Source organism: Nestor notabilis, unplaced genomic scaffold, assembly GCF_000696875.1.
Source record: "Nestor notabilis isolate BGI_N333 unplaced genomic scaffold, ASM69687v1 scaffold34749, whole genome shotgun sequence".
NCBI lineage: Eukaryota > Metazoa > Chordata > Aves > Psittaciformes > Psittacidae > Nestor > Nestor notabilis.
The window spans coordinates 1,823-22,605 of NW_009943839.1; the positions used below are offsets into that span (position 1 = coordinate 1,823).

At 38.3% G+C, this 20,783-nt stretch overlaps 1 protein-coding gene across 2 annotated transcripts; it reads left to right on the plus strand.

Annotated features, from left to right (window-relative positions):
- The first annotated feature begins 3,363 nt into the window (after window positions 1-3,363).
- On the plus strand, window positions 3,364-20,091 carry LOC104411650 (zinc finger X-chromosomal protein). 2 transcript variants are annotated; one of them, XM_010022119.1, is made up of 7 exons: window positions 3,364-3,452; window positions 3,889-4,455; window positions 13,133-13,282; window positions 13,480-13,623; window positions 13,716-13,850; window positions 16,347-16,487; window positions 17,990-20,091. In XM_010022119.1, the coding sequence occupies exons 1-7, from the start codon at window positions 3,392-3,394 to the stop codon at window positions 19,174-19,176; spliced, it is 2,385 nt and encodes a 794-aa protein (XP_010020421.1). In that variant the 5' UTR covers window positions 3,364-3,391; the 3' UTR covers window positions 19,177-20,091. The 2 variants fall into 2 exon arrangements, with proteins under 2 accessions (XP_010020421.1, XP_010020422.1); XM_010022120.1 differs by lacking the exon at window positions 3,889-4,455 and having other exon boundaries at window positions 3,392-3,452.
- The last annotated feature ends 692 nt before the right edge of the window (window positions 20,092-20,783 follow it).

Here is a 20,783-nt window from a genome sequence, read left to right on the forward strand (position 1 = left end):
GAACTGATGAGAGTTTCTGTCTGTCTTGGAATCTTGCAGGAAAATGAACTGCCGGAATTGCTTTTTAGCCTTGCGGTACCACAGAGTTCAGGGTGCTTGCTATGGAATTTGAAGGTGTTTGGTGCTTGCAACAAGAAGCTCTGGTATTTCTTGTGTTGCAGAACTGTGCCCTCATCACAGAGCTGCCGGTTGGTACAGAACCATGTGGCTGTAGCTCCCTTTGTGTGGCTGAATCTTGGGCCCCAGTGCTGGCCCACTGCTCAGAAGAGCAAGCAGGAAGAAACAGCAGTTTCTCATCTACTGGTTAGAATGCTGAAACCCTGAAACGATTTCAGGACGTTTTTAGGGATTAGGTTTTTTTCCCTATCCATGGACAAATGCCTTGATGTCTTTATGGACTGCATATTTTGATTTAGGCATCCTTACTGCTATAGATAGTTCAGTTAAATCCTGTTTTAAATGTCTGCATCCTCTCCTGGTCCTCTTTCTGCAGCATATTTCTGTGGAGGGTAAGGTCTGTGCCCTAGTGGAGCACTTATAAAGCTTTTATGGTCCTGCACAGGGGTAAGAATTTGTGTACATGAATTTGTTGGCTGGGTCTGGGTGCAAAAGTGCATCATGGGAAACCTTATTTAGGAAGAGAGTCATTTAGTAAAAGGGTTGGGGCTTTTTTCTTTTTTCTTTGGAAGAAGTGCCATGGTTTAAATCTCTGGCCTTTTTTAAAACTCTTGTCTTGAAAACCCATGTGCCAAGGAAACTTCTTCAGTTTGTGGAAAACCTGAGCCCTTGTTTTGCAGCATGTTATGTTCCTTTACGTGTGAAGATCTTGCCAATATAGAAGAGGCCACACTTACACAAAGTGGTTGAAGGTCTCCTGGGATGTTACTGCTGGTGGCAGTGTCTTTAGGAAGCTGCACTGCTGTGAACACTACAGAGACTTGTTGGTTTTAGCATCTGTTGCCTGGAATCTGGGCAGCAATGAGATGGTGTCAGTGTGCGTAGAAGCTGGGGAGTAGTGATGGCAGCCTCTGGGTCTCAGGGGTGAAGAGGATTGACAGAAGGACGATGAGGGAGAACCTCAGTCAGAGAGACAGTGAGGTATCCAGGGAGAGGGTAGAGAAAGTATATGCATGAATCATAAGAAGTAGGAATTTGTGGTGGGGTGATGGTCAGGTGAGTGATGAAAGCAGGAAGTGGAGAAAACAAATGCCAGTTCTTCCAATAGCTAGTGGTGAACTAACACTTCAAGCTACTTGGGTGCCAGCTGATGAGAGTCTAGTATGTATGATAATACGGTCCTCAAAAGCACAGGCAGAAGGAGCATCTTGACTTTGCCCAAAGAGCTGGACAGCGAGTGCCATCTTCTTACATGTGTGTTGCCTGAGGAAAAAGGCAATTTACTTCTGCCTACCAGTAATCCTCCCTGCCTCCTCCCAAAAAAATCTCTGGATTGCTGTTACAAACTTTGCTACAAATTGATGAGTATCAAGGCTTTGTGTGAATGATGGGAGTGTGCTGGAGTTAGAAGTTGGAGAGATGAAATGAGCGGGTGAGGAGGTAATGAACGTAATATAGGTACAGGCACCCAAGAAGTTGGAGAAGAGGCAACAGAAAAGAAGAAACTAAACATGGAAGACAACACAGCAAAGATGGGAAGACAAATAGGAAAGGCATTTGTAATAGGCTGGCTAGGTGTGTACTGAATAGATGGAAATAAACCAATTTGGGTATGAATAATTCTTGCTTAAATGACTATGAAACCTTGTTACTCTGTTCTTGTTTCTGTGGCATGGCAGAAGTTCATCGATCAGTCAAGCTATGTCTTGTACCCAAGGCTAAGAAATGCTTTTCTTCTGCTTTTGATTCTGGAAAGGCATCTGGGTGAAGAGGTGTTCCTGTTAACAGTGGGTGCTTCTGATAGAAATGCTTGACAGTCAGAATAATTGTGAGGTGATTTATATCCATCTGGACACAACAATGATCTGTTGGCACAGCTGTCTTTAAAACAGAGGCCTTCCAGCTGAGCGTCACACAAATACGTGACTCCTTGGATAATTATTAGATTGTCGCTGCTTTTCCTTCAGTTCAATTTCTGGCTATATTTCTCCCTCAACTTGTAAAAATGCATTTTCTGATACATAAATTGCGTGATTAGCTGCAGAGAGTTTGAGCTAGAAAAATGGTGAAGTCTAGAAAATGCTTACAGATTATGGTTGTAGGTTTGTGGCTTTGAGTAGTTGTTAATTTTTTTCTTTTGTAGAGCAGTTTCCCCCATTGAAGACTTAATTATTGTAAATGTTAGTTGATGTCATTTGGAAAGGTTATGACTCTTATGGAAACCTTGGGCAAAATCTTAAAGTTTTTTCTATGCCTTTTGTGTAAGTACCACAAGAACGGGGAGATTTGTGCCTGTCATTGCGAAAAATGTTTGGAGGAAGGAAAATCGCATCTTCCACTTGTACATCTTCGTTGCCTCTTGCTGGTTCTGCACCTAGGAAACTAGTTGGACTAAGTGCAAGAGAGTAGTACAAGTTGGTCTTAGATCACATTTTACCCAGATAGGTTTGCCTGATCCTAATTATAATGCTCATATGTAAGCAGCAAAATTTAGATTGTAGTTTCAGATTTTGTAAGTATTTTAACTTTGTGGTAGTGTTTGTTTCTTTTGTTCAGAAGATGGAAATTTTAAGTTGTTATTATCCACTGCAGAAATGTTGACATTTGGTAGAATATGACATTCAGTAAGTTTTGAGAACCGGTGGTATTTTTTAATACAAAAGCAAATAGGTACTTTGTCTTGGGGCAGGAGTTTTTGAAGTATTCACATACTAGGGGTTTGAAAACATATGATGTTTTGTTTTGGAAGCAGTTTACATTGATTATTTCAATTCCTGAAGTGACATAAGAGTAACCTACTCCTTGCTTCCTGAGTATAAGCACAGGGGATATCAGAAGTGCCGTGCATTTCAGATTATTAGCTGTCTGCGTTTAATTTACCTTATTAAGCCTTACTGATTTGACACCACCGTATTCCTCACCATCCAAAAGACTTTGAGTGTGAACTTGTCTAGGTTTTGATTTAATTTTTTTCCTAACATTATAAAGAAATAATGTTTTCATGCCCCTTTATTAGCTGCTTCTCTTGTTTGTGGGGTTTTGAGAAATGGACCTATGGTGTTCTAGAGTACTATTTCTGGAGTCCCGAATAGAAGTACCCTAAGTGAAACCTGGTTCATCTTAAAGTCAAGAGGTGTTACCTGTTCACTTCCATGTGCCCAAAATTTCTGCTTTTCAGTGCACAGGCAGAAGCAACCTTCAAAGCATAATACAAGTTAAATAACCTTTCTTCTTTACCTTCTACAGACACTGTGACTGATGAGAGTTAAAGGCCATGGATGAAGATGGGCTTGAATTGCAGCCGCATGAGCCAAATGCATTTTTTGATCCAACAGGTCTGTCAGGAGATAATATGTTGATAAGAGTGCTGACATTAGGTGCAATTGACTGTCATTTATTTTGTCTTTGCTTGGAAGTGCTGTGCTGCATCAGTGTTTCTGTATAGAATAGTTGCTTTCGATTTTTTGGTTGCTTTTATTACTCAAAGCAGTATGAATGAGCTACTGTTCTGTCAAGTAATAGTTGTTTGGGTGTTGGAAAAAACTGGTAATCTTTTCCAGGAGAAAAAAATGCTGATCTTAGTTATGTTAGCATCTACTGAGGACTGACTTTATCATCTCCCCATATATCTGCTTACCTTAATTGCTCAAAGGTTGTTATGCCTCTTTTACTAAATTACAGCATAGTGTAAAATAGAAGGTATTTCAGTTATTAACCACCTCATCTGAGTTAGTTTTACAATTTAACTGCTATTTTAATTATGTTTTTCAGGAGCTGATGCAGCACATATGGATGGAGATCAGATTGTCGTGGAAGTACAGGAGACAGTATTTGTTTCAGATGTAGTCGACTCAGATATAACAGTGCATAATTTTGTTCCTGATGATCCAGATTCTGTAGTAATCCAAGATGTCATTGAGGATGTTGTTATCGAGGATGTTCAGTGCCCAGATATTATGGAGGAGCCAGACGTATCTGAAACTGTCATTATTCCTGAACAAGTGCTGGACACAGACGTAGCTGAAGAGGTTTCTTTGGCTCATTGCACTGTCCCAGACGATGTTTTAGCTTCTGACATAACAGCAGAAGCAATGTCTATACCAGAACATGTACTGACAAGTGAGTCAATGCACGTACCTGAAGTTGGACATGTAGAACATGTAGTTCATGATAATGTTGAAGAAGCGGATATTGTCACTGATACTCTGGGAACAGATGTTGTTTCTGAGGAAGTTTTGGTGGCAGACTGTGCATCAGAGGCAGTGATTGATGCCAATGGAATCCCTGTGGAACATCAAGATGAGAAGGGCAACTGTGAAGATTACCTTATGATTTCCTGTAAGTGTCTGGGTAAAGCCATCAAAATTCTTATGTGGGCATTGGGTAGTCCTTGAAATATCTGAGGGAGGGCTTACAACAGATTTTCTGTATTAATGAAATGCAGATCTCACAGATGTACTCAGATGGGGGTATTTTTAGGAACATGTACCAACTAGAAATCTGGTGAAGCTAATGGAGAAGAATACAGGCAAATGTATGTCTGATTATAAGTTGTTTCTGTAGCGTTTTGTAGTGTACGAACAAAAGAGTAGGAATTCCAGTAAACTAAATGCCGTATACTTAGTAAGCACTGAAAGAAAATAAATGTGGCAATGGTTGAAAACGCATGCATGTGCAGGTTACTAAGACTACTTCCAAGACATTGAGAAAACAAAAGAAAAAATCATGGAAAAGGGAAAGTAAAAAACCCTATTCTTTGGAAGTCCAAGTGATAATTTGTTCTTTGTCTTGTTTTTTGCTAAGCCCCCACCCCATTTACAGTTAGATACAGGCAACAATATGGTTTTCTTTGCTGTTAGGATGTGTTTTGTTCTCTTGATTAAACAAAGGAGGGAGGTATGCTGCTAACAAAAAGAGTAGCTATTGCTGCTCATAGCTGTGAAGCAACTGTGAATATCTTAATCTCCCTTAGGAACAGTGGCACAATCCATTTGAATCGTATTTCAAAAGACTTAAACTAGAGGGTGGAGAAAAACAGAGCCTATCATCAGTCCTTTTTCTACTGAGGATATCCATTTGTGTGAACTAGAGCTTACTCTAAATATGTTACTTATAATGATTACTCAGTGTAGTACTTAGAAACATGAGAGTGTCACTGGTGAACATTTGTTTGTCATAGAAGTAGAAAAGCTTTGTTAGACTGGTTTTTTTAATTGCCATTTCAGGCACTCCAGTTTTGTGTAGTGTTGAATGACTCCATTGATGAGGTATACTTCATGCTCTGCTTCAGTTACCAGTTTTGGGGGGGGTTTTCCCTCCTCCCTTTTTTTTTTTAACCTTTGGACACTTTTTTGAAATGTATAATAACTTGTTTTAATTTTATATTCTGTACTTATGGATTTTAATGTTGCTTCTCCTTACCTAGGATCACTGCATTTCTTAATTTATCATCTCTTGAGTTCCTTGAGTAACCTTGTGCAGCCATGTTTTGAGTTTATATGAGGTACAGTTGATTCTCTATTATCTGGGAAAACAATTAAATGGGATAATGCAAAATACGGATAACACAAAATATTGTAAAATTAAGCTGCAAGATCATACTGAGGTGAAATAGGTCAGGGATGGTGCTCTCCGAAATAGTATTTATCCAACCTAGTAAGTGTACTCTGTACAGTATAGTACAGATACAGCTTTCTCATTCTGGACCTGAGTTTTAGATAAGATGAAAGTAGCTCAAATGCTTCTGCAGCATAGTTAGGCAACAAAGTGGATAATCCACCTATGCGTAATTGAGGCCTGAATGTGTAAAGGCTCTGGTGGTGATCCTTACCTGTTTTTTATCCCTAACCATAGCTCTCTAAGATGCTGTTGCTCCTGTCTCTCTGCTCACCCTCTCCCTGCAGGCTGTCATCCTGCAGCATGGGCAGCCTCTGGGGCTGCTGTCACAGGAACACTTTGCAAATACTGTCTGTGTAAATTCAAGTGAGAGGGTTGGGTAGATACATGTCCCATTCAACCATTGCTAGTGGCTGAATGAGAACAGAATGTCTTGGTAGATGCCATATTGTGTAATCCTTAAAATACCCACACAGCTGGGAAGTCTTCTTAGATGTACCAATTGTCAACAGGTGGTAACTGGCAGAAAACACAGGAATTTAATTGTTCAGTTGTGCTGGGATATTCTCTGTTTTCAGTCATGTGTTTCTGCAGTTTCATACTTTATTTAATATTAAACGGCTTCTGATAGTCTTGCAATGTACTTTGTTTAAATCCAGACCCTTAAATAAGGCAGCATTTAAAACAGTCGTTATGCTACAAAACAGGCATCCTTTTTATTTGTGTTCAAAATATTAAGTATGCTCTACAATTCATTTTATAGGGAAGTTCCCTATTACCACCTACTGTGTTTAAAGCCAACATAACAAGTTCTTCTGGTTGTGAAGTCTAGTGCTTTTCCATCAAGTAAAGACTGTCTTGCCAAATATATATGGAAAACATTATTTGAATTAATTTCCATGGGTTTTTTTGCATCGGCAGTGTATGTGTTTATTGATCTCTTGACTGTCTCAGTTCTTCAGCTGAACTTAGTATTAGGTGCCTTTTTATAAGGCAGTAACGTCAGCCAAGTTTTGGAATTTTTTTCATCCTAACCTGTAAAATCCTGATTCTGGCAAACCTCCCAGAACTGCTGGGGCAGATGTTTGAATGTAATCGTGTCTGCCATTACAGTAGCCAAATGTAACTGCTTTCCAGATCTGGGAGCTAGACTGTGTTCTTCAGGATGCTTTTGCCTGTCTTCTTTTAGCCTAGTCACTTGCGAAGCAGGGAATGACACTTTGTGCTCTCTCTGTGGTAGGTTTCACAGTCTGTATTTTTCAGTGGAAGTTACTGGCAAAATCTTTTTGTTGTCTTCTTCTTATCTTGTGGTTCTCTTCATGCATTTCCATTTTTGTTCCTCAGGAACTGAGTCTATATAGATTTTCTTAAAATAAGATGTTTTTCTTAGATTTACCCTGAAAATAGCTGTTTTGAAATGACTAATGTCTGTGTACTTTTTAAATGTTGCGTTTCTACCTTCTTTCTTGGTTCAGACTGGTTTGTCTTTTCAAAGAGTACAGTCCCTGTGGGTTTCATTCTGTGACTTGGCTTCAGTAAACTCAGTATTTTAGTATTTCTTTTCCAGTTGAGGTTTAATTTAGCTTCTGCATTGATATGCCTTTGGTTTTTTCATTTCCAAGATGGTGTTTCTTGGCACAGCTTATATTATCACTTGCCTTTTGATGTACTCACTTTTTTTTCTTAGATACTTAGTCTGCCCTCAAGCTTCATTTGTGGTCCATAGTAGACTTGAGACACATACGGCAGGGCAGAATCAGACAGTCATTCAACAAAGAATGCAAACTGCCACTAGTTAGTAGCTTGAAAAGGATATGAAGAGATTTGATAAATCAGGTTTTCTTCCACGTATGCTATAACAAGCCAGTTCATGAGTTTGGAAAGAGTAAATTGCATGCTGGCTCACACTGATACTAATTACTTGGTAGAAAATTGTAAGGCTTGGAAATCTTTTCTCTGTGAAACAATGAGATAAGCTAGTGTTTGTCAAAACAACAGGAAAAAAACCCAAAACTGCATTTGCTAACCAATGAGAGTAGTGCATTAAACCTGCCCATAAGACGGAAATGAAGATTTTTGCTTGCCTGCTTTTTTTCAATGTGGCAAAAACTTGTTCTGTAAGACAAAAAGTTGTACTCTGATATACTCGTATTTAATTACAGTAAAAATAATGAGGCACAAAGGTGGTTGGACAAGGGGAGTCTGGAGAGAAGGAAGGGTGGCCTCACAAAGTCTAAGCTGCAGTTTTAGGAAGTTATGTGATATTTGTAAATTCAGGGGCTCTGTTAGGTCCATCCATATATCCTTACTTTGCTCTGAGTTAGGCGTGTCTTTTGTTTGCTGTATATGAATTAACACTTTTGATTACAGGAGTTAGAACCCAGGGTACTCAGAGAACAATGACTACATCTCTTCATAGGTGTAGGTGAAACCTATCGCTTCTCATCCTTATTGGATGTTTAATTTGAAAACAGTGGATCTGATCAACAAAGCTATGAAGTTCATGCCTTCATTAGGACTCCTGGTCAGGGAAACTAAATGCTTTTATTTGGTTTTTAGCATAAATAAGTACTTCCCTCTTTTTCCCTAGAGGTTCTTAAAGATGCAGGAAATCACATTTTTCTTTCTGTGAGGTAGAATTTGCTGCCAGGCTTCTGCCTGACCACTGGAATGGTACCAACAGTTGTCATAGCCAAGGCTGCTCCAGAGGTGATGGAGATGAGGGTACCCTTGGGCTGAGCGATGTCTCACGGCTTAGTCTGATTTGTGTGCGGGAAGAGAAGGACAAGCATTAGGTCCTCAGGATGTTCTCCTCTCCTAGATTTCTGCCCTGAGGGGAGCTTCAGAGGCGTAGGGTATACTGTTGCTTGTGTGTAATGGCAATGGCATTGGCATTGAAATCGAACCAGAACAGGTTTCTTTTTTCACACAGGTTAGGACACCTGCTTTGCTGTTTAAGAAATAACTGGATGGTAAAAATAACTTCTTTAGTAGACTAGGAATTACTGCTATCAAGTGAAGTACATGTAAAATGTTTCTATCACAGATGACTGAACAAAGTCTGTCTGGGGAATACAGCATGCTTTTAATCTATTTTGGAGGAAACAGAATAGTTAGCAGTGACTTTTTCATTAAGAATGGTTGAATAGGGTTTATTTTGTAAGCAGGCAAGAATCCCATGACATGCACTTTTTAACAGCGAAAAGAATCGCTTGGGAATGTAAAGGCTGGCAAAATAGATGATTCCCATCTAATTGCTCCATAGACAGATTTTAAGATCTGTTAAACTGATGCAGAGACAGACTTTTTCTTAGAATGTTTGTAAGAACTGTTTTCGGGGTGTTACTTAGCAGTGAACAGCCTCTACTTGAAAAAGATTGGAGGTTTCTCAGTGCTTAAGTGAATTTTAACTTTTACAGTCCTTTTATTTTCCTCATTAATCCCATATAGAGGAGAAATGGTAGGAAAGAGTAAACGTGCAAGCTTATGGAAACCATTAAAAAATACAGTTACAGGTATTTGCATTTCTCTAGTTAGAAGTAAAAGACTGCAGGCTTACAAAGTCTGTATCTGCTGATCCATTAAATATTGGATATAAAAAACTGAAAACAACTTATTGGGAAGTTAGGCAAATGGTTAAACAAAACATTTACCATTTAAGCAAATGCGTATGCAGGATCTTGGGCTGGCCTTTGTGCTTCTATATGGGGAAGCCGGCCTCAGCTGGGTTTTAAGCATGGTTTTGATTGTCAATGCACAGGAGCTTGTTTCTGTCCCAGAAATGCCACTGGACGTATTTTAATAGGAGGGTAAAGATACAGGAGATAATTGTTCATTGGACATAGTAGTTTATGAAATTGTATGATTTTTTAATTATATGTAACATTTTCTAGGAGATAGAACATGTATTACTCTGTTGTTAATGTTGCCTGCATCTTTTATGTCTTTGCTTTACTCTTTGTTCCTCTTTTTTTATCTGTTGGTCTCTTTTCGTTGATTTCCTTGTAATATAAATGATAACTAGACAGGCTTTAAGTATGTCATGTCTCTCATGTTGTGTGACACCTTTCTCATCTGTTTGTGCTTTTAATAAAATTCAAGCATTGTCTTTATCTGGCAGCAATTACAGCAACATTGGAAAAGCACGTATGGTATTCAGTTGTTTATTGCAGCTCATAGTATGCAAAGAGCAAGCTGCTCTCATCAGTGAAGTCTGTGCAGAATGGCAGCAAACTAAGCATAGAATGCATTCTTGGAGTTTACATAAAATAACATTGTGTCTAGTAAGTTTTTTCTCTTTTCTTTAACTTGGAGAATTCGTCTGAATGCACTAGCTTACTGAAGTAAAGCTACTAGCTAGTAGAGGGGAAAATATCATACACTTAACACTCTGAGTGTTCAGTTTGTATCTAATTAAATGGAGGCACAAGGTATGACGGCACTGGAATAATGCTAGCTTGAACTTTTTTCTGGCATGTGACTTGTGATTAGTTAAGTAACTGCCCAGTGTCTCTACTTGAAAGGAAATGGTCTCTTATAAGCTTAACTAATAGTTTTAAGTAAGTTTAACTAATGCTTTTGAGTATTTTTGTATTTGTTTTTGTAATTTCAAAGAGGAACAACGTACGAAAAGATCAGTCACGCATGATATTCGTGGGATCCCTTGATGGGCTGTGAATGCAAATGAAAAATCCAAACATCATCAGAGTTCCAACTTCAAACATTAATCATTCAAGTATTCATGAATATCATTTCGTTTGATTGTGAGACTGAGATCTGTGGAGAATGCAGAAACACAGGGAAAGCGTTAAATAGAAATCAAATTTCATAAATGCTGCCAGAGCATCATCAGTGAATCACTATAGATAAAAGTGTATATAGCCATGGGACAAAACACCATAGAAATGGTACTTTGTGTGGTAGATAACCATTCTCTTTCACACCTTGTTTGTCTCTTCTGATGTTTACCTTTTTTCCTACCTTTTTCTTTCCACCCTTTCTTGCTATTACCTGTTTACTACTATACTGCAAACACTATTACTTTTCAAACACTTCAGAGACTTAAATTTTTCAAGAGTGAATTTTTTTCCATTTGGATGAGAAATCTGGGCCTGATATTCCTGTACATCAGTTTCGTTACAATTTAATGATGCTGATAAAGAATATTTAAACCAATCATTACATTTTTAAACCACTATTGAATAGAGAAGGAAATTGGGGATAAATAAACTCTAAATTGTGTAATGATTTTTTTTTTGTAATGTTGTTTAAAAGGTGCCTTTGAACCTTGGAGAACTTATTTCAGAGAGTAAATGGAACATATTTTTAAGATTAGAATTCTGTTGTCTGAGTGTTATCAATAGATACTTCCATATATGTATGGAAGTAAAAACCTCTGTTTGGGGTAAAAGAAGCCAGCCTGTTTCACATGGTGCATGTAGGTTTGTTTTCTCTCTGGCTGCTTCAGCTATAATTTTCCTTCCTTGAGTATGTTCCAGCATCAGTTGGGCTTGGTGGCAGACTTCCCCTTTGGCTTCAGCGGTGTAAAATCAGTCTATGCTGATTTGAAGGCCTTCCAAGTACATGTGTGTGACACTGGCAACAGCCAAGCTGAAGGAGAACAGCTACGTAACTCTAGCGTAGGAGCGAAAGCAAGCTTTGTTTTTGTCAATGTTCCAGTGTCGTTTGGTGTTCCATGCATCTGCCTGAGAATTTTTGAGAGTCTATTCAGTAACAGAATATACACACTGTGGAGTGGTGTTAACATGATTCAAAAGAACATCTTAAGGTTTTTACTTTTGAAATGCTTTGGCGTTTCATCTACAAGATGTTATGTTGTCCCGTGACACAAAGAAATTTTTTAGACATCTTACTGCCTTAAACATTCTGTACAGTGGCCACTGATCATGAACTTGGCATAAGAGATTTTGGTGGTTTTTCTGCTGCTCTTTTCGTGAAGAGAGAGAGACTAATTTATTTCAGTGCTTCGTAATTTAACATTATTCCTTTTTTTTTTGTGTGTGTGTGGGTAATGATGCCCAGTTGAGAAATTGTACTTAAATACTGTTGTGTTTGGTACATGAGACAGAACACATGCTAATTGATCTAATTTAAAGGCCAATTTATTGACTAAATGGAAGGAAAAGAACAGTAATAACATTCTGAGCTTCTTTCTTTTAAGTAGATCTTAAATCTACTTGCAGTTACTGAGTAGTAAAGCTATGATATAGTTTAGAGGGTAATGAGCGCCAGTAAAACAAGCACACTTATAATAACATATATCGTATGTTCTAAGCATAGTAGTTAAAATTCTACAGTATTTATGGGACAGATCTTACTCTTCCTTTAGTATAAATGTCATGTCTTGTTGTAATGAATTGAAGTTACGCATGGTTCTGAGGGAGCCATGTCAGCCTCCAAAAGTGGCTTTATGCACATTAAAGTCACAGATTGCAGAAGCATATAGTCTTGTTAAAATTCTTAAATAATCTCAACACTTCAGAAACTTCTGGGGCTTCTGAAATTGGGAGATTCTCTGAAGGTCTTGAGATGCTGGATTTTATTCTTGTGAATGCATATTTAGTAATCTTTCCTTTAAAACCCATACTTGGTAGAGTAAGATGGAGAGTGTGTGCGTGTGTCTCTGTCTTAACAAGCAGAAATGGGTTCTCATAAAGCTGGCTGTTAGCCATGTTTATGTGGGAGGCCTGGGCAAGTTACGGCAATTCAAACTGAAGCGCGATGTCGGGGCACTTCTGAAAGCAAAGAGAATAAAATTGGAGATGATAGTAAGGAGAGTATATGGGGCTACCTTTGTGTTGAGTGGGCGAGAAGAGTGGAGGAGTTTCTTTGTGTAGTATTCATTTAGGTGTCTTCTCTAGTCAGCTGAAGAAGCATCAATAACACCGTCTTGCAAGGAACCAGGTCTGGCTGGCAGCAGTAGCACTGCTGGCATTAGAGACAGAATTGAGCAACAGTTAATGCTTTTGGGAAAAAAAAAATAAACAAAACAGTTAATAGCTTATTAGTTGTGAAGGAGAAAGCAATTAAAACTGAGAGTAAGTGAAATTATGCCACAGAGTAAGTACAAACGTGCAGCTTCTTCCTACCATCACCTTGCTGCAGATCACTGTTTCCCTATTAGCTTTGCCTGGTGTGGTGTTCATGCTCCTAGTCATATCACTGCAGCGCTTTTGTACTTCCCCCTTCATTAGAAGATATGGCTTGCATTTATTTTTGTATTTATTGTCATTGTTTTCAAGGATATGAAAAAATATTTCTGGGTAGGTTTTTTGTCACAACGATTTAATCTTAAACTGCTTCCAAATTTGAGTAATAAAGTCTTTCATATATGTCTGTCTGTATATGACTGGATAATTGTAATAATTTCTTTTTGTAGTGGATGATGCTGGTAAGATAGAACACGAAGGTTCTGCTGAAATTACCATGGAAGCAGAGTCAGAAAGTGGCTCTTGTAAAGTGGATGGCATTTGTCCAGAAGTCATCAAGGTCTATATATTCAAAGCAGATCCTGGAGAAGATGATTTAGGTAAAATATGCTCATTTTGGAATACTCTAACTGACTTTTTAAATTTTGCATAATTAGAGGCTGTAGTTTCTCTCAAGTTGTTCGTAAAGAGCTCTAGATCTAATGTTAAAGAATGGCGAACTTCAAGTTTTCTGTGGTTTAGCGTAGAATTTGAGCAGAGTGTCTTTAAAATATTTTGCTCTGGTCTTCCTAATTAGGGGGCACAGTAGACATTGTGGAGAGCGAGCCAGAGAATGACCACGCAGTTGGATTACTTGATCAAAATAGCAGTATTCGAATTCCAAGGGAGAAAATGGTTTACATGACTGTAAATGATTCTCAGCATGAAGATGAAGACCTAAGTAAGTAGGTGGCTTTCATCTGGGAGCAGGGATTTTCAATTTCAGCAGTGCAGTGTTCTTATTAATTTTTTCTTGACTTCTTTTTCTCTTAGATGTTGCAGAAATAGCTGATGAGGTTTATATGGAAGTGATTGTAGGAGAGGAGGATGCAGCAGTGGCCCATGAACAGCAAATTGATGATACTGAAATTAAAACTTTCATGCCTATAGCTTGGGCAGCAGCTTATGGTAGGTAACACTCAAAGAATTCTTCCTGGTGACATTGTCTGTGGCAAAATGTTGGGAATTATTATTTGGAGGGTAGTGGAGTATTTGTGCTTTTGTGTTTGTTTTTAAGATTTTAGGTTAAGAATGGTTTCTTGGCATAATGAGCCTTAAGATAAGGAGAAAGAAGTTACAAGGCAGGCTTCTTTTTACTCCTATTTTAACAGGCATTTTCCTTCATACTTCCATGGGGGGAAGTACTCGAGCTTTCAGCTGAAAAATTGCATCTGAAGTACATCTGTCCTTCACAGTTTTAAGACAGAGTAAAAGCTGGCTTGGGAATAGAGCTGAATATTTTTATTTGGGGAAAAAAAAAAGCAGAGATAGAAATTTGTAAGAACCAGGTTAACAGTGAAAAGCAACACTGACCTCTAGCTTGATTTAAATGCTTTCTAGAAGGAACATATAAATATGTGATTTCACTAATGGAAATAATTAATTGATTCAAAAAAAGAAACTGGAGGGAGACATCTTAAAATTTTAACAGAACCTTGATAATATTTCCAGCATGCAGAATCTTTTTTTTTTTTTTTTGATTGTTAGTATCAACTGTTAGTATTGTTTGTGCACCAACTGGTGCACAAACCTGATTTCCAAAACTTACGTAAGCTGCTAGACCGAAAGCTCATGCTAGAAATGTTTCCATATTGCCTCCTTCTCCTCCTAAAGTAGAAGAAATAGTGGAGTAGAGGACAAAACTGATTGTACATCTGCACAATGTGTATTGTTGTGATGGTGCCAGCAGCCAAACGGCAGGGGAGTGCTGAGAATGCGATGGGGGCTGGAAGCAGGGACAAGGGAAGGGAGGGCAAGATTTCAGGGAGGAGCATGTGTTAATAGTTGTTTAGGATGGTAGTGCACCCAGAGCCTTGTCTTTGGCCATACACCGGTGAGCACAGTTTCAGTGGAGAGGAAGGGACAAGCCAGGTGGAGTGGGAATTAAAAATTAAACTAAGTGAACTCAGAACAACAGCGGTAGGCTGAACAGATAGACTGAACATCCAGTGATTTTGGAGAAGGAGGAGAAAATTGAGCAGAGTATTAAGAACAGAGAGATGGAATGGGAAGGAGAATTTAAGAATGTGAGAAAGAGTGAATTGTCAGCAGTAAGGAAGGTGAGAAGTGATGGGGAGACACAATGAAGCATGAAGAGTTCTGAGAACTCTTCAGTTTAAGAGGGTTTAAGAGCTGTTAACAGTGGCATCCTAAAATACTAAATTTGTTTTATTGTTGTCTTGTAACAAAGCCCAGTGCCACTGTGCTTTATATTCCAGCAAGTTTTTGTGATTTTATTCTAGTATCAGAAAATGTTTGGGGCCTGTTTTGTATTATGCTCTAGAAGGACTTTTCATGCACCTGTTGCAAACTGTACTTTGTACACGTGAAAGGGTATTTGCTTTTCAGCGTTTGTCACTTGCTGCATTTGCTGTTCCAACACTTGAGCTAGCATATAGATCAGAATCCTCAGGGTCTGCATGTGCCTTTTTCTGGCTGTGAGTCTTCTTACATTAATCATGAATATTAATTCTCAGCACTCTACAGAGGGAACAGCTGTTAAGCATGTTGCACTTTCTTCCACTTCAATCTTCCTGTTTATTTGTATGCTTTACTTTCACCAGAAACTGTCGGCTTTTATTTATTTAGTAAATACTTAACCACAAAACTTGTTAAAATTTACTTATGCCCTTAAATCACTGATGTTGAACTGATTACCAATAAATATCTTCCTGATTATATAGATATATTTACTTGTAATTTTCATGTTTGTTCTACAGCCAGTGATACCATTTGTGTATTAAACAGGAAACTATGAGGCAAAGATTGTTTCCTTCTTTCTGTTACACAAAACCGAGCGTGCTCTTTGTTCTCAGTAGAAAGAGTTTGTAAGTGTTAGAGCATCAGGTGTGTGAATAGTAAGTAGAGTGTTTTGTGGGCAAGTTTATGGGCTATTCAGAATAATTCATTGATCTCTGTTCCAGTTCTGGTACTTGGTGTGTGAGAAACTTCAGTCAGGTAAATTCAGATTTAAATTCCAGAAGTTAATGGGAGCTCACACGTGAACGTATTTCAGGACTGAGAGGAAAATTTGGCACAGTAAATATTGTGACATGCTATTGTTTACTGTTGTTAAACATTTGGGGCATAATTAGCAACCAAAGAAATGCAGAAAATGCTTCATTTAAAGGAAGACTTACTGTGAAATGGAAACCCATGAATTCCTGTAAATCATGTACTCCTGTAAAATCAGGTTGGCAAAGCCAGTGCTTCCAGGTTCATAATACCAAAGGTAGTTCGTAAGTTACATACAGAGAAGTTTTGCAGCTCATCCTGTACATTATTATGGTTTGTTTAAATGTCTAGATAATAGTTTATAATTTCTTTTATTACCACTGTAGAGTTTGTTGCTTGTATAATTTGTAGAGTGATGATGGTAGGTAACTTTTTAACTTACCTTATTAGGTAATAGTAATGATGGCATTGAAAGTCGGAATGGCACTGCAAGTGCTCTTTTGCACATAGATGAGTCCGCTGGACTTGGGAGACTGGCTAAGCAAAAACCAAAGAAAAAAAGGAGACCTGAGTCTAGGCAATATCAAACAGGTGAGTAGCTGGTGGATGGCTGTACTCTCGTTCCTCTAGGCACTTACCCATAAACAGATGTTACTTTACTGATCGTATGTGCAGTGTCTTGTTAAAACCAGTGATTATTTGGGGAATTCCATGATTCTGTGATTCTATGAATTGTTTTGTTGACATCACCTGTGCATCATAAGTGAGTGTATATTTTATTTTGAAGGTTTTAAATACATGGTTGGTTTGGATTGTGGGGATGTTTTAAAGGAAACCATCTCTGACATAGGGAAGAATCAGTATCGTAGCAAAAGGTTAAAAACCTGTATACTTAACTTGCCACACCAGTTTTAATGTTTAATGTAACTTTTTCAAAGATGATGTTAGCTAAACGGTGTTTTGTGGTAGTGCTTTTTAAAAACTCTTTTTGTCTTTATTGAAAGCACACAGAACAATGCATTTCTTTATATCAGCTCAGTAAGTAACTGGAAGATCTGAACATTATATATTGCATTTGGTAGTATACTTCTATACAGTTTCCTCTTTTAGTTGTGAAATAACTTGCCTTGATGTTCATGCCAATGTTCTTACTTGCATCTGTAAGAACAGATGCACTGCTTTGGCATTATTTTGTGTTGCTGTTACTGTGTTACTGTCTGAATGATTTATTTGGTTGATAAAGTTGAAAAAGCACACAACTGTTTTCTATAGTAGTCTCGCCTTAAATGATACTAAAAGTTTCTTTCCAAATTGTGACTTAACTGTAGGAGTTCTGTTTTGTTTAGCACTGAATCAATAAACCAGGCAAATTTTAATCTTAAAGTTTGCTTTTTCTATTTCCAGCTACCTAGTCAGTTCTCCTTCTGAAACGTTTTTGGAAAAGAGAGCTTTATAGCGTGCCTAGACAAACTCAGGGTAAACAAATCAGGCTGATGGATGAGTGCAGATAAGTTCCAAAGCTTTGAGGCATCTGTATGTGAAATGTGTTCTCATTGATTGCTGCTTGATACCTCTTCAGATTGTAACTATGACAGATGGCACAAGAAGGAGGTGTCAGTGTGGGGACATGTGAGTTGTAGTCAGCAGTAGGTGATTAAACCACCAGATTAAACTTTATCTCCAGATTCGTGGAAAGTCAAGGAAGATTGTGTGCTGCACCTGCTGTGTAATAGTTTAACAAGATGGCCACTGTTCTTCGCACCAGCGTTTGTTTCTGCGTGTATTTAATGTGTGAACTGGGTCAGAATTCTTCTAAGTAGAATTCCTTGAGGTGAAGAACAGCTGGGTGATGCTTTGGTTGTTTCAATCAAAAAAGCATTATTTCTTTTCTCCCAGTAATAAAACCAAATGAAAGTAGTAATTACCTCAATTTCTTATACCTAACGCAGTAGCAAGCTGGTTTATTACATAGTGAAGTGTATGCATCTGATCTTATCTAACAGTTCAGCTTGTTGTAAAGGTTGAAATACAACATGTATTGAAATGTAATATTGTTGTATAATATTACTGAAGGGTTTTTTATTGTTTTTCAGCAATAATTATTGGCCCTGATGGTCACCCGCTGACAGTCTACCCCTGCATGATTTGTGGCAAGAAATTTAAATCGAGAGGTTTCTTGAAAAGGCACATGAAAAACCACCCAGAGCACCTTCTTACTAAGAAGAAATACAGATGCACAGACTGTGATTACACTACGAATAAAAAAATAAGTTTACATAACCACTTGGAGAGTCATAAGCTGACCAACAAAACAGAGAAGCTTATTGAGTGTGATGAGTGTGGGAAAAGCTTCTCCCATGCAGGAACTTTATTTACTCACAAGATGGTGCACAGGGACAAAGGAGTTAATAAAATGCACAAGTGCAAATTCTGCGATTATGAGACAGCAGAACAAGGGTTGCTGAGTCACCACCTTTTAGCTGTCCACAGCAAGAACTTTCCTCACATTTGCGTGGAGTGTGGCAAAGGATTTCGCCACCCGTCGGAGCTCAAGAAGCACATGCGGATCCACACTGGTGAGAAGCCGTACCAGTGCCAATATTGTGAATACCGGTCTGCCGACTCCTCTAACTTGAAAACTCACGTAAAGACTAAACACAGTAAGGAAACGCCGCTCAAGTGCGATATTTGTTTCCAGACTTTTTCAGATACCAAAGAGCTACAGCAACATACGCTTATGCATCAAGAAAGTAAAACACATCAGTGTTTGCATTGCGACCATAAGAGCTCAAACTCGAGTGATCTGAAACGACACATCATTTCGGTCCACACGAAAGACTATCCTCACAAGTGTGATATGTGTGACAAAGGCTTTCATAGGCCTTCAGAACTGAAAAAACACGTGGCGGCTCACAAGGGTAAAAAATTGCACCAATGCAGACATTGTGACTTTAAGATTGCAGATCCGTTCATTCTGAGTCGCCACATACTCTCAGTTCACACAAAAGATCTTCCATTCAGGTGCAAGAGATGTAGGAAGGGCTTTAGGCAACAAAACGAGCTGAAAAAACACATGAAAACACACAGTGGTAGGAAAGTTTATCAATGTGAGTACTGTGAGTATAGCACTACAGACGCCTCAGGCTTCAAACGACATGTTATTTCCATTCATACAAAAGACTACCCTCACCGGTGTGAGTATTGCAAGAAAGGTTTCCGAAGGCCTTCAGAGAAGAACCAGCACATTATGCGGCATCATAAAGATGTTGGGCTGCCTTAAAGTCTCTTCCACAGACTTCCGGCTGGAATTATAAAGGAATTTTTGCCTTTCAGGCAGTTTAGCTTATTTTAAAGCCAATCACCTGCGATCACACACACACAAAAAATGACAAAAAAAACAACATACTGTGCATTTGATTTGTTGCTGTATAAAAATAGGATTATTGCTTCTAGTTGACTTTTATACCTTTTGTTCAATAGCGTGTTCTGAATTCTATTCAGTTTGTTTAATAAATGAAGAAAAGATGGCAACAATAAAAGTTGCATTTAATAAAGTAAACCCCGTCTCTTACTGAATTTTTCAACCTTAATAGTTTATTTAAGTCTATTTATCTTACTGACCTCATTGATACTCACAGTGTCCATGTTAATGCAGTTTTGTCATGAATTTTAAAAAGATGAAATTGTCAGAGGTGTGTATAAAATGGGGAATTGTGATGTCAAAGTCACTAGGGTCCAACCTGATTGTTCTGTTTCGACTGTACAGACTCTGTGGCAGGTTAACTGTTTTCCATTTGAGGAGTTACACATCTCACTTTACTGCAGAAAACTACTCTGCGTTTTAATTCAGGTTTCAGAGAGAAAACTTTTTAAACAATGGTTTGGGGCATTTGTTATCTTTCTTCGGTGAATTTAAAGTGTGCTCAGATATTACATTTATTGTTCTGTGCTTCTTTGTCTTTGAAAGGTTTTATGTGTTACAAATGAGTTGGATTTCTTTCAATTTACTGCTGTCTTAATGTTGGAAAGGTAAAATACCATTGTTCCATTTGCTGAGTTAATAGATCACAACTGTCTGTACATGCCGGTAAACGTACCTCAAACATAATGTTTTTATGCATTTTGGCATTTCTCTGAAAGATCAGTTCATGTTTCGAGTCACATTTTTGTTGTGAGTTGGTTTAGAATAAAATTTAAGACCAAGAGGTGCCTCAGTTTTGGAAATGAGATATTTACAGTGCGAGCTTCAGAGGGGGATGAAGCGGAGCAGATGAGTTCAGAAGGAGTAGAGATGTTTTAACCTAGGTATCCTTACTAAGTAACTTATGATAGTAACAGAACTGTTTGTAAATTGAATGTTTTTCCTGAGCCATTAGCAGCCATGTTAAGCTGCTGTTTATTAATTAGTACAGTATCCAGAATTAACCCAGTTCTTTTAATCTGTTTATAAACAGCTTGGAGAACATTACAATTACTATATGCAATTTTGCCACCTGAAGACTATTATAAAGTAGCGCCGTATCATTTGTTAATTAAAGCATAAGAGTACCAGGCATGAAGTCACATACCTTAACAACAACCACGGAGCAAAAACCCCAGTTTATTTACATGCCAGGTTTTAGGACCCAGCTGTGTTCCTCTTGATCAAATTCCACTGAGGGTGGATGGCAGAATTCAGACCCAGCTGCCTGCCAGATTAGGGTAGATTTGTAACCAACAATTCTCTGATGGAGAGGGTTCAGAGCCTGGCCCAGTGCTGACTCTTCTTCCTAGGCAAGTAACCCTGTTGAAATCAAACTAATTTCAGTGACGATTCCAGGTTTGGGGTGATAAAGGGACAAAGGTCTCTTTTCAGATGTGTATCTTGTCAGCCTTTTGTACTTTGGT